This window comes from Mesoplodon mirus (assembly GCF_964341445.2).
Source record: "Mesoplodon mirus genome assembly, chromosome: 5".
NCBI classification, from domain to species: domain Eukaryota; kingdom Metazoa; phylum Chordata; class Mammalia; order Artiodactyla; family Ziphiidae; genus Mesoplodon; species Mesoplodon mirus.
The window spans coordinates 38,669,201-38,680,766 of NC_138980.1; the positions used below are offsets into that span (position 1 = coordinate 38,669,201).

The 11,566-nt window shown below is 61.1% G+C and overlaps 1 protein-coding gene across 1 annotated transcript; it reads left to right on the forward strand.

Moving 5' to 3' along the window:
- The first annotated feature begins 6 nt into the window (after positions 1 to 6).
- On the forward strand, positions 7 to 11,030 carry RAB11B (RAB11B, member RAS oncogene family). Its single transcript, XM_082623577.1, has 5 exons — positions 7 to 178; positions 7,649 to 7,844; positions 8,707 to 8,900; positions 9,252 to 9,332; positions 9,990 to 11,030. Exons 1-5 carry the CDS (start codon positions 139 to 141, stop codon positions 10,133 to 10,135), a joined length of 657 nt encoding a protein of 218 aa, XP_082479703.1. The 5' UTR covers positions 7 to 138; the 3' UTR covers positions 10,136 to 11,030.
- The last annotated feature ends 536 nt before the right edge of the window (positions 11,031 to 11,566 follow it).

The following is an 11,566-nucleotide window of genomic DNA, read 5'->3' on the forward strand; positions in this document are numbered from 1 at the left end:
TTCTCTGGGTGCCGGTCGCTACGCCACCCATCGCTGATTGGCCATCTGGCCGCCGCTCTGCGCGGCGCCGGCTCCGCCCCCGTCGGGTGTTTGTGGTGGGGCTGCGAAGTCGCCAATCCCGCCGGAAGCGCCAGGACAATGGGGACTCGGGACGACGAGTACGACTACCTATTCAAAGGTGCGGTTGGTGGGGCACAGAAGGGCGAGCGGGCGGCGGCGAGGCGCCGGGCAAGCACCCAGGCTGCGCTCCAGGCCTCTGGGCCCAGGCCGGAGCCCGAGGCTTGGGACCTGGCAGGCCAGGCAGCCGGGATGGCCAGTGCAGGCCGGGCTTGGTCAAGTTCGGGCCGGGATGCGCAGCCATGCGGGGCAGGCTGTCCAGAGAGGCTTGGGGGCCCGGGATGCTCCGAGGCGGGGCCAGGGCCCAGGGGGGTGGGGCCCGGGGCAGTGGGAGAGGCCGTTAGGGGCGGGGCATTCAGGGGGCGGGGCCGCCCCAGCATTTGGCGGGCCGGGCTGGGCGGAAAGCTCCCTTCGTGATGGGGGCGCGTCCGTTAGAGGCGGGGCTAGGATGTGGTGGGTGTGTCCAATAAGTGGGCTAGGGTGGGCGGGTGGGGGTGGTGCTCTCATGGAGTAGGAGGGGCCAGTCTTGATTGGTGGTAGTGCATCTGGGGGCGGAGCCCGGGAAGGGAGGGACGGACAACGGGGGTTGAGGTGCGTGTGTGGCGAGGGTTGGGGGGGTGGACCCTGGATTGGGGAGCAGAGTCGGAGTTGCGTGGAGTGGCACTTGGCGTGGTGGCGGGGGACTGTGTGTGCTGAACCCAGGCCTGGTGGTTAACAGCAATAATTATGTCTTAACTCTTAGATCTCTTGAGAGCGCTGTCCAAGCACCCGCGCTTTTCTAAGCACTTTACACACATGAATTCATTGAAATCCTCACCACAACCCTGTGAGATCCATATTATCCAGCATCTCTCTTTATGGACCTGGAAACTGGAGGGACAGTTTAAGTATTAAAGCAGGATTTGAACCCAGACCACTAAGGAGTGTATCTGGGGGAGCTTGTGGCCAAGATCTGGGACTGGGGTTGTCAGATGGTCTCCTCCAACCTGCTGGAGGATCTTCCCTGCCAAGGCAACAGAGGGCTCTAGGAGCCTCAAGTAAGGCCTAGGAAGGTCAGGCAGCTTAGGGGTCACTGACTTTCCAGTGCCTTTTGTGCCAACCTAGGCTTTGGCCAGGTCCTGTGCTGCTGTGCTGGGCTCCCTGGCTGGCATTGGTCACCCTTGAGAGCTAACCCCTGGACGCACACAGGACACCTTTGCCATGTTGCCTGCTGCGTGAGGGTGTGCTTCCCATGCCAGCCACTGACATCTTTCCCTCGTTGGGGGAGCTTGGCCATCCCTGGGAGTGTGGCCTGTGTGTCTATGGTATTATCCCTGGTTGGGTCTGGGGTTCTGGGGACCTTGGGAATGTAGAAAATGGGATGGAGCGCTTCCTACCTGGGATATCCACGTGGTAAAAGGTTTCTGGGCAGGGTGAGTCCCCATGCAAAGGTCCGGAGTTGTCACACAGCACCATGGGCTCGAGGAGCTGCCTGCAGGCTGATACGTTGCTGGCAAGTGAGGCTGTGTGGTCGGCAGGATTGGGCCCAGGCCCTTGTGCCCACTGAACCTTGGGGTCTCACTTTAGAGGCAGAGGAAGCTCTGTCAGGGCCTTGGGGACGGGTGACAGGTGGACTGGACGCCAGTCCTGCTGCAGCTGGTGCCTGTCTCTACTCAGCCCACCCTGAGGCAGCTGCTCCCCAGGTCCTGGCTGGCACCCACCTGGATGTGTTACTACAAGGTCAGGGGGCGTTCCTCCCAGTGCTTCCGTGGTCATTCCCCACTTGTTATTTTCAGCCGTTTGCTGTTGTAAATAACCCAGCTCCAAGTGTTTGCACGAGTCATCTTTTGCCCTTTGGGTTATTTCCTTGAAGTATGTTCCCAGAAGTCCAGTTATTGGGTCAGGGGCAATGGAGCAGGCTGTGCGCTTCTCAGGATTCATCTCCGGAGTCCTCTTCCTGGAAACACTACTGCCACAGCTGGTGGGGGGGGGGCGGGGGCGGTGCCTGCCTGCCCCGCTGCCCTCTCCCACTGGGCTCCTTTTCTGAGTAGAGCAGGTGCCCTGCTGACTGTCTCAAGCCAGGTCAGAAGCGAAAGTGTAACTCACAAGGTCAGCGTTTACCAAACTGGTCCTCTGAGACCTCACCTTCACACTTAACGCCTTGTTGGAGGACCCTCTATTATCTTTTAATATTTGTTTGTTTTTATAAATTTATTTTTAATTTTTATCTGTGTTGCGTCTTTGTTGCTGTGCACATGCGGGCTTTCTCTAGTTGCGGCTAGCGGAGGCTACTCTTTGATACAGTTCCCGTGCTTCTCATTGCAGTGGCTTCTCTTGTTGTGGAGCACAGGCTCTAGGCGCGTGGGCTTCCGTAGTTGTGGCACACGGGCTCAGTAGTTGTGGCGCACAGGCTTAGTTGCTCTGCAGCATGTGGGATCTTCCCAGACCAGGGCTCGAACCTGTGTCCCCTGCATTGGCAGGTGGATTCTTTTTTTTTTTTTTTTTTTTTTTTCTTTTTGCGGTATGCGGGCCTCTCACTGTTGTGGCCTCTCCCGTTGCGGAGCACAGGCTCCGGACGCGCAGGCCCAGCGGCCACGGCTCACGGGCCCAGCCGCTCCGCGGCATATGGGATCCTCCCAGACCGGGGCACGAACCCGTATCCCCTGCATCGGCAGGCGGACTCTCAACCACTGCGCCACCAGGGAGGCCCGGCAGGTGGATTCTTAACCACTGCGCCACCAGGGAAGTCCCCTAATATTTGGGTTTTTTTTTTTTTTTTGCGGTACGCGGGCCCCTCACTGCTGTGGCCTCTCCCGTTGTAGAGCACAGGCTCCGGACGCACAGGCTCAGCGGCCATGGCTCACGGGCCCAGCCGCTCCGCGGCATGTGGGATCTTCCCGGACCAGGGCACGAAGCCGTGTCCCCTGCATCGGCAGGCGGACTGTCAACCACTGCACCACCAGGGAAGCCCCTAATATTTGTTTTTAAATCCATTCAGTTTTTGTCTCACTTAAATAGGAAAAGGAAATTCTTTCTGACTCATAGAAGGAAGGAAGGAAGCCAGCAGGCAGGCAAGCCGCCACCATGGCATCACTGGCCATAAATATGGCAGGTAGACTGAAACATGAATACACTGCACCCCTCCTGAGACCCCGTGGCCTGCAGAGGGTCAGGCCTAGGCAGTAGAGAGGTGTCCAGGACACAGCTGTGCCAGAAGGGTTGACAAGGACTGGTACTCTCACCGTACATCTCCCCAGCCCTGCCGCCTGGTGCGGGGAGTCCTTCAGGAGTGGAGGGGGGCTGTGATCCTCTCATCCCCCATCCCGCGCCCAGCCTCCCCCAGGCTTCAGTCACCTTCCCCTGGCCCTGCCCTGGGCACAGAGGGGCCACACCTCTCACGTGGGACACTGGCTGCCCCCCTCTCCAGCCTTCCCACCACTGACTTGCTTTTTTTGGCAGCCATGTCACAGGTTGGCTCCCCTGACCTCCCGGCAGAGGCCAGCAGATCCCCCTGGGTGTTCCAGCCCCCCCCAGCCCCCTGTGCAGCTTGTTTTCCTCCCTGCTTATGCCCCCCCCAGGAGTGAGGTTGTTTATTTGTACCTAATTATAGATCGTCACATTTATCCTGCTAACATTTTATCCTTTTCAGCGAAGGGCCATTTTCCCAGCCTGCCGATCAATCCCTGGGGGCGCCCCAAACTCTCCTCTGATGGACTGGGCGGCAGGGGCCACAGTGCGAGCAGCTAGGTCCCCAAGGGCCAGCAAGGCCTTCCCAGAGCTCCCCCCACTCACTCCCAGGGAACAGGCCGGCCCCAGTGCTCACCAAGTACTCCCGAGGCAGCCTCCTGGCTCTCCAGCCTGAGCAGGCCTCACACCTGGCCGGCTGGTCTGGGACCCGAGCACACCAGCCGCCCCCATTATGAATGGTGGCCCTGCCTGTGCCCCGGTTTGGAGCACCTGTCCTCTGCTCTCTGATTCCGCTGGGGAATAGCTCTGGCTCTTCCTCCCCCTGCCAGTCCCTGGGGCCTGGGATCTGCAGGGCCTGCTTCCTCAGGGAGGAGTGGAGCCCTGCTCTGCCTGGAGTTGGGGAGCCAAGCGCCCCCAATGGCCACTCGGTGACCTGAGTGTCAGAATGGGGGCCCCAGTTGTGCCACACTGTCGTGGGGCGGGCCAGAGGACCAAGGGCTTCCAAGAGGTGCCAGCTCTTTGTTTTTGCCAACTGGGCTTGCCTGATCTGCCAGCCAACTGGTGTGCCCAGGGGGACCGTGTCCCGGCCAGTGATGCCACCAACTCCTGTGGAAATGCTGGGGGCTGTGTCCTCAAGGGCCCTTTCTTTCCCGGAGACAACAGATGACTTGTATCTTGGACAATCCCATTCTCATTCCATCCTGCACACGGGACCAGCCCAGCCGCTGCCCTGCCAGCCACTTCTGCATTGGGCACTGCGTGCCAGGGACCGCGGGGGCAGCCCCACCTCCCCGCCGTTTGTCCGGGCAGCAGCTGGTGGCTGTTGTTCTGCTCTGGCCCCCACTGTTCTCACTGAGTGACCTTGGGCCAGGGAACTTGATCACTCTGTATTGAGTGTCTCCAACTGTACACGATGATGTGAACATCTGTCCCTGGGGTGGCCCTGAGAACTCCATAACAAAGCCTTTAGGGCTGGGCCTGGCCTGAGGGGCTGAGGAAATGGTTGGCTGGGCCGGGGCAGAACCCTGATGCGGCAGAGGGGACCCCGAGGCTGGACAGCTGGACAGGGCTGGGAAGGGAGTGAGAGGGTGGGGAGGATACAGGCAAGGGCCCAAAAGGACCCTCCTCCTCATTTCCTGTTCTGTTCCTGAGGATGTGAGAACTATATGCAGACCTCCCTGGCTTTGGCCAGCTTCCTGCAGCTGCCATGGGCACGAGGTGACGGGGTGAGAGTGTGGACAGTGGGCCCTATGGTCAGTCCAGTCATGGCCCTACTGGCATGGCTGGGCGCCCTTGGCCCTCAGCCCCAGGCCCATGTCCATTCACCTCTTTCCACCTTTCTCTGAAGTCAGCTTGGCCTCCTTGTGCTGGGTGCCCCCAGTGTCAGGGGAGGACACTGGCACTGTCATCACAGGTGTTGTGGGCTAGGCCACGTGGTGGTCTGGGAGAAGAGGAGAAGCCTGAACCCAGGGATTTTGAAGGACAAATAGGAGTTTGCTAGCTACTCTAGGGGCTCAGGATACCCCAGATGGTGGGAGAAGAGGAAGCGGAACCCAGACCCTTGAGCTCAGCCCTGGATCCAGAAAACCTGGGTTCACATCCTGCTGGACCACTCTCCAGCTGGGTGGCCCTGGGCAAGTTGCTGCTTGCTGAGCTTGGTTGGGGGGTGGGAGCGAGCCTGCAGCTATGCACGGGCTCAGACCCCACCTCTACCTTTGGTGACCATGTGCCTTAAGCTGGTCATTCCCCTGTCTGCACCTCAGTTTCTCATCTGTAAAATGGGTCATGTGATGCATATGTGAGGTGATGGCACATCCAGAGCTTTCTCAGCACGAAACGTTCTTCCTGTTCTTGTTGTTCTTGGCTCTTAAAGCAGCCTGTCCAGAGAGGGTGCTGGGTCCTGGGGGCTGCCTGGCCTGCCCCCTCCTTACTTGTGGCCCAAGGATGGTGACCTGGGCATCTTCCAGTGTCGGGGGAGGTGGGCCTGGGGAGCTCCGCCAGCCACTTTGGCGTTTGTTCATTCGACAGGCATTGCTCAGGTGAGTCCTGTGCGCCGGGCAGTGCACCAGGTCCTGGGGATACAGCAGGGAATCGGACTGAGATGGCTGCCCTCGAGGCACAATGACAAAAAAAAAATCTATAAGGGAAACCTGGTGAGTGTGAGAGGGTAGGGAGAGCTATGGGGGAAAGGTAGGGGAGGGGAATGGGGAGTGTTGGGGGGAGTGGGTTTTAGGGTTTTTTTAAAAAATTATTTATTTATTTGGCTGTGCCGGGGTTTTAGTTGCGGCGTGCGGGATCTTTAGTTGCGTCATGCCGGCTCGTAGTTGCAGCACGCGGGATCGAAACTGGGCCCCCTGCGGTGGAAGCGCGGAGTCTTAACCACTGGACCGCCAGCGAAGTCCTGGGAGGGGGGTTTTAAGAGGGTGGCTGCAGGGAGCCTCCTCGATCAAGTGCCATCCGAAGGGCCACACAGAGGAGATGAGGGCAGGAGCCTGGTGGGTACCTAGGGAAGAACACTCCAGGCAAAGGGTAATGTTGCAGGGAGGCCCGTGTGTCTGGAGCAGAGTGAGCAAGGGAGAGAGAGGGAGGAGGTGAGGGCAGGGAGGGGACGGGGCAGGTCATGCACGGCCCTGTGGGCTGCCAGGAGGACTATGGAGGTGGGAGCCCTGGAAGGCTGTAGGCAGAGGAGGGATGGGACCCACGCAGGGTGCTCACAGGCACCCTCTGGCGGCCAAGAGGAAAACAGCCTGTTGGCTGAAGCTTAGAGTAAATGTAAGGGCGGGCCCCAGGGAGGAGGCTGTCGCAGCAACAGGGAGTGACGGGAGTGATGATGGCCTGGGGTCGGGGAGCAGTGAAAGTGGTAAGAAGCAGCAGGAATCTGAACACATACACATAGAAGTTCTCACCAAGGAAAAACTTTTCATCGGGGACTTGGGTGACCAAGTCTGCAGCCCCCATGGCTCCCCACGAGCCAGAGCTACCCTGGGGTGCCAGAGCCTAAGGCTCACACTTGGGGGTCCCTGTGGTTTCCAGCTGGGGCATCCGGAAAGAAAGGCTGTTTCTTCTGCGCCGCACACACACCTATGCACACACTGACACAAGTCCCCATTGTGTCCTGGGTCAGAGCGCAGCCCTCCAGGCCCAGGCCCCTCCAGGACCCTCCAGCCTAGAGCTTGGAGCGGCTGGGCCCCTAGAGGCAGGGCTTCTACAGGTGGCGGCAGGAAGCTCAATAAAGGGAGGGATGGAGGGTAAGACCCGCCTATGCCTGCCCTGCTCTGCCCTGCGCTGCTCAGGAGGGCCCTTGTTCCCATCTCCCTGCAGGACGATCTGACCCGCCCCCCGCCCCGCCCCATCTTAGCATAGGAGATGCGGGCTGAGTTCTGATCCCAGGCATTCCCGTGTCCCCCTCCCCGAGGTGCCTCTTGTTACTGTCTCCCTTTTCACACCTGTGGAAAAGGCAGCCCAGAGACGTTAAGTGACTTGCCCAAGGTCACCCAGCCCTGGGGCTTTCTCAGGCATGCCTGGCTGCCCAGGTCACCAGGCTGCCGTGGAGGTTTGGGAGTTGATGCATCCCCAAGCTGCCTTCTGCCGGGATGCCTGGATCCCTGTGTCCCATCAGAGGAGGGGCAGCCCTGCTCTGAAGGACCCTGTTCGCTTCTGTACCAGGAAACGTGGTGCCTTGGGCCAGGGGCCCCAGGACAGCTGCAACTCTGCCCCGTCACTGGCTGTCGTGTTTCTGCAGCACCCGGGGCGCCACTGTGAAGGTTCTGTGGGTGGACGTGGGCAGCATGTGGGGTCTTGGCTCGGGGGCACTGCCCCGCTCTGACCCAGGGAGGCTCACTCATATCCCTCCCCACCCCCAAAGTGGTGCTCATCGGGGACTCGGGCGTGGGGAAGAGCAACCTGCTATCGCGCTTCACCCGCAACGAGTTCAACCTGGAGAGCAAGAGCACCATCGGCGTGGAGTTCGCCACCCGCAGCATCCAGGTGGACGGCAAGACCATCAAGGCGCAGATCTGGGACACCGCCGGCCAGGAGCGCTACCGCGCCATCACCTCAGCGTGAGTGGTGGGGCCGGGGAGGCCGTGGGCCCCAAGAGATGGGTAGGAGTTGGGCTGGGGGGGGCGGGGGAAGGGGAGAGCACAGACCCGAGAGCAGGGGGCACAGGGTGGAGGGACAAGACCCCCAGGAGCTGTGGGACCCTCTGAAAGGCCAGTGCCCAGGCTTGGTCACGCTGTGACCCCAGGTGGGCATGTCCCACAGCCCCTCTGACCCCTGGCATCCCATTGAGGCACTGCAGTGTCGCCGGGCGCTGGCTACACGGTGAGGGCTGTTATCAGGCCCTACCCCGCTCCCCAGCCTGCCTGCTCGGCCCGCCCTGCCCAGCCGTGTTCCCAGCCTTCCTTTTCCAGGTGCAGCCCTGGCACCCCTGGCCCTCCTGTGGCCACCCCACCATCAGGACCCCCTCGACTGCCTCTTCCCTGACCCTCCCAACTCCTGGCCATTCCCTGTCGGTCACTTGCTGTCTTCTGGAATCCCTCCACCGAGGCCTGGTCACCTTCTCGGCTCCTTGATCCCTTGGAGTGGATGTGTGTCCATCCATCTCCTTGGTGCTCTGGGCGGGCAGGGCCACGGCAGGCATTAGAGCTTCTGCCCTTTCCCTGCACAGTCACTGTTTTCCTCCTCCCCTTTTGGTGGCTGACCCCGTGGGTGTCTTCTGACCCCAGATCCCAAACTCCCTCCTTAGGCCTCCCCATTCCTGAGCTGAATCTGGGGAGTGGAGCCAGGGCCTCAGGACACGCGCCCCTCCCTCGAGGCCCTGATGGCCACCCCTTGGGCCAAGGAGCCACTGCCCACAGAGCCTGGGGGGCCCCCAGGGACGCTGGCTCGGCTCATGCCTGGGCCCTGCCCCCGTCCCTGCAGGTACTACCGAGGTGCCGTGGGCGCGCTGCTGGTGTATGACATTGCCAAGCACCTGACTTACGAGAACGTGGAGCGCTGGCTGAAGGAGCTGCGGGACCACGCCGACAGCAACATCGTCATCATGCTGGTGGGCAACAAGAGTGACCTGCGCCACCTGCGGGCCGTGCCCACGGATGAGGCCCGCGCCTTCGCAGGTGAGCGCACGCTGGGCCAGAGGGCGTGGCCAGAGGGCTGCTAGGTGTCAGTCCGGGCCATCTGCTCTGGCCAGGGCCTCTAGGTGCCACACTCCTGAGAGCGGGACTCTGACTGAAGCATCCGAGAAGCATCTGGAATGCAGGCAGCTCCCCTGCACCAGGTGCATCTTCCCTGGCCGTGCCCATGGCTGCAGGGGTGGGCATCTCTGTCCTACCCCTTCGGCCCCAGCCCTTCATTTCCTGGGCCAGGTGAGCGGACAGGCAGCCACGGTCCCCAAGAGGAGGGTATAGGGGACCACCCTCCCCCACCTCCACCAGCTGACTCACCTGTGCAAATATTCTCTCTTTCAGAAAAGAACAATTTGTCCTTCATTGAGACCTCAGCCTTGGATTCCACCAACGTAGAGGAAGCTTTCAAGAACATTCTCACAGGTGGTCACAGGGCCCAGCTGGGATCACAGAGGGTGGGCGTGGGAAGGGCACCAGCCACATGGGTCACGTGCTCCAGAACGCAGCCCCTGAACCTTCCTTCCTTAAAACTGCTGTTCAGTCTGGACATGAGGACAAACAGGGCACCCTCCACAGTGTGAGGCCAGATCCCACCCCTGCTGGCACTCAGGGCACAGAGACCCTCTAAGCCCAGCTCCCGTAGATGGGCCCTGCCATGGCTTCACTAGAGAACAGCCCACAGGGTCAGCTGGGGAGGCAGGTGGTCTCAGGGTCCCAGAGCCCCTGGGCTTCTGGGAGTTTCTCCTGAGGGAGGAGGGCCTCTGATCTTAAAGAATGAGAGGCCTGGGCTGGGAGTTACATCTGCAAACAGATATGGGTCCTTCCCTCGCTGAGAACACAGCCAGCATTGGGGATGGGCAGGGAGCCTCCAGGAGCCCAGCCCATGGCATGGCTCCCCCTGACGTGATGGGGGTGCACAGGGCACAGTGGGAGCCTTTGGAAGGGGATCCAGCTCAGCATCCAGGGCGCTACCGTGAGGAGGTGACATCCAGATGAGTCCTGTGGGAGGGGGAGGTAACCGAGATTGGGGGCATGCAGCGCATTCACCCTGTGTCGTTCTCCCTGCCCCTGCCCCCGCAGAGATCTACCGCATTGTGTCACAGAAGCAGATCGCGGACCGCGCAGCGCACGACGAGTCCCCCGGAAACAACGTGGTGGACATCAGCGTGCCACCCACCACCGACGGACAGAAACCCAACAAGCTGCAGTGCTGCCAGAACCTGTGACCACCCCGCGCCTGGTCTCAGCGTGCGTGCACGTCCTCGTCCTCCGCCCACCCCTCCCTGCCCTGTCCTCCCTGCCCACCCCCTCCGCCCCTCTGTGACTGGCTCCTGCCCTCCCATCGAGCTCCGCACAAAGAACAGGAGTTGAGCGGCATCTCCTGTCCCGCCCAAGGAAAGCTAGAAGCCCCGGCTGCTGCACCTGCTCTCCTTGGGTCCCAGTGGGCATCTCAGCGGGGCGGGGAGGGTGGCAGGATGGACCGGGCCGGCCAGAGGCCAAGAGGATGGGCACACCGAGCAGGCTTCTCCAGTTTTCCACGGTAGCCTCCGGGGAGCAATCGCCACCCTCCCTCTCTGGCCAGCTGGCCCAGCTGGCCCCCGGTTCCCAACCAGAACCCCATTCCAGGCTGAAGCCCGAAGAGCAAGGCGCCAGGGGCCAGGCAGACGGACACTCTTGGCTCTCGGCATCCCGCTCCCCCGCGCACAGCCAGCAGCGCACATGCCTTCGACCTCTCCCGTGCGTGCGCGACTCCAGCTCCTGCCTGTAGATTGATGCTGGGAGAAGACCCTCTCCCCACCTCACCCTCCTTTTTGCACGCGGCGCGCTCTCCACCCACCACCCCCTCCCTGTGCCCTTCTCTCTGTCTTGTCTCCCTGTCTGGTCAGGAACCTGTTTGCAAGTGAAGCAATATCTCCGTGTTTTGTATATACAACCGCTCTTGTAGCCTTTGGTTTTTTTGTTATTGTAGAGAAACACAGATTCTTTATACACTTTGTAAGATTTATGCCAAACCCTAGCTCTCGATCTCTTATTCTTCCTGTGGCCCCTGCACTGTTGCCCCGATGCCTCGTTTCTCTCGCCCGGTTACTAAAATGTATAATCCGACTTCCTGTACAGAAACCTGCCGCTGCGCCTTTGTCTTCTTTCTCTCCACCAGGCGGCGCTCCCGAGCCAGGGTCCCTCGCTGCAAGCTCCAACCGCCCTGGCTCAGCCCCCTGCCCAGGACAACGCGGAGCACCCTGAGCTGACCACGGGGGTCTTGGGGTGGGTGAGGGTGTGGTTGGGTGGACCTTCTTCTTGCTGCCCGTGTGGCAGGGAGGAAGGGAAGGCGAGGGCTTGGGCAGATAAACTCCCTGGCCCTAGGACAGCCAGCCCTAAGACCGGAGGGTGCCCCTTGGGAAGGGGTGGGCTGTGCCTGCTGCTCCCTGTTCTCAGCCCCCCGGTTGGGGTTCACTGCTTTCATCCACTGCCCACCCACCTAGCCACCACCTCACCTGTCACCTTGCCCAGGGAGGTTGGCGATGCCAGTCCCACCCCAGCTCCTTCCATCCCAGACTGACCTTTGAGGAGGGCCCACGGTGGGGGGGGGCACTGGTGATAGAGGAGAAGCGCAGAGGCGGGGTGGGCGGGCAACTGTTGCTGTGCCTCTCCTCAGG

What these genes read in the sequence shown, in the direction of transcription:
- RAB11B (XM_082623577.1), top strand. Translation starts at nt 139, where the DNA reads ATGGGGACTCGGGACGACGAGTACGACTACCTATTCAAAG. An exon ending in TACCGCGCCATCACCTCAGC is followed by an intron (nt 7,845 to 8,706) that starts GTGAGTGGTGGG and finishes CCGTCCCTGCAG; the next exon opens with GTACTACCGAGGTGCCGTGG. An exon ending in TGAGGCCCGCGCCTTCGCAG is followed by an intron (nt 8,901 to 9,251) that starts GTGAGCGCACGC and finishes TCTCTCTTTCAG; the next exon opens with AAAAGAACAATTTGTCCTTC.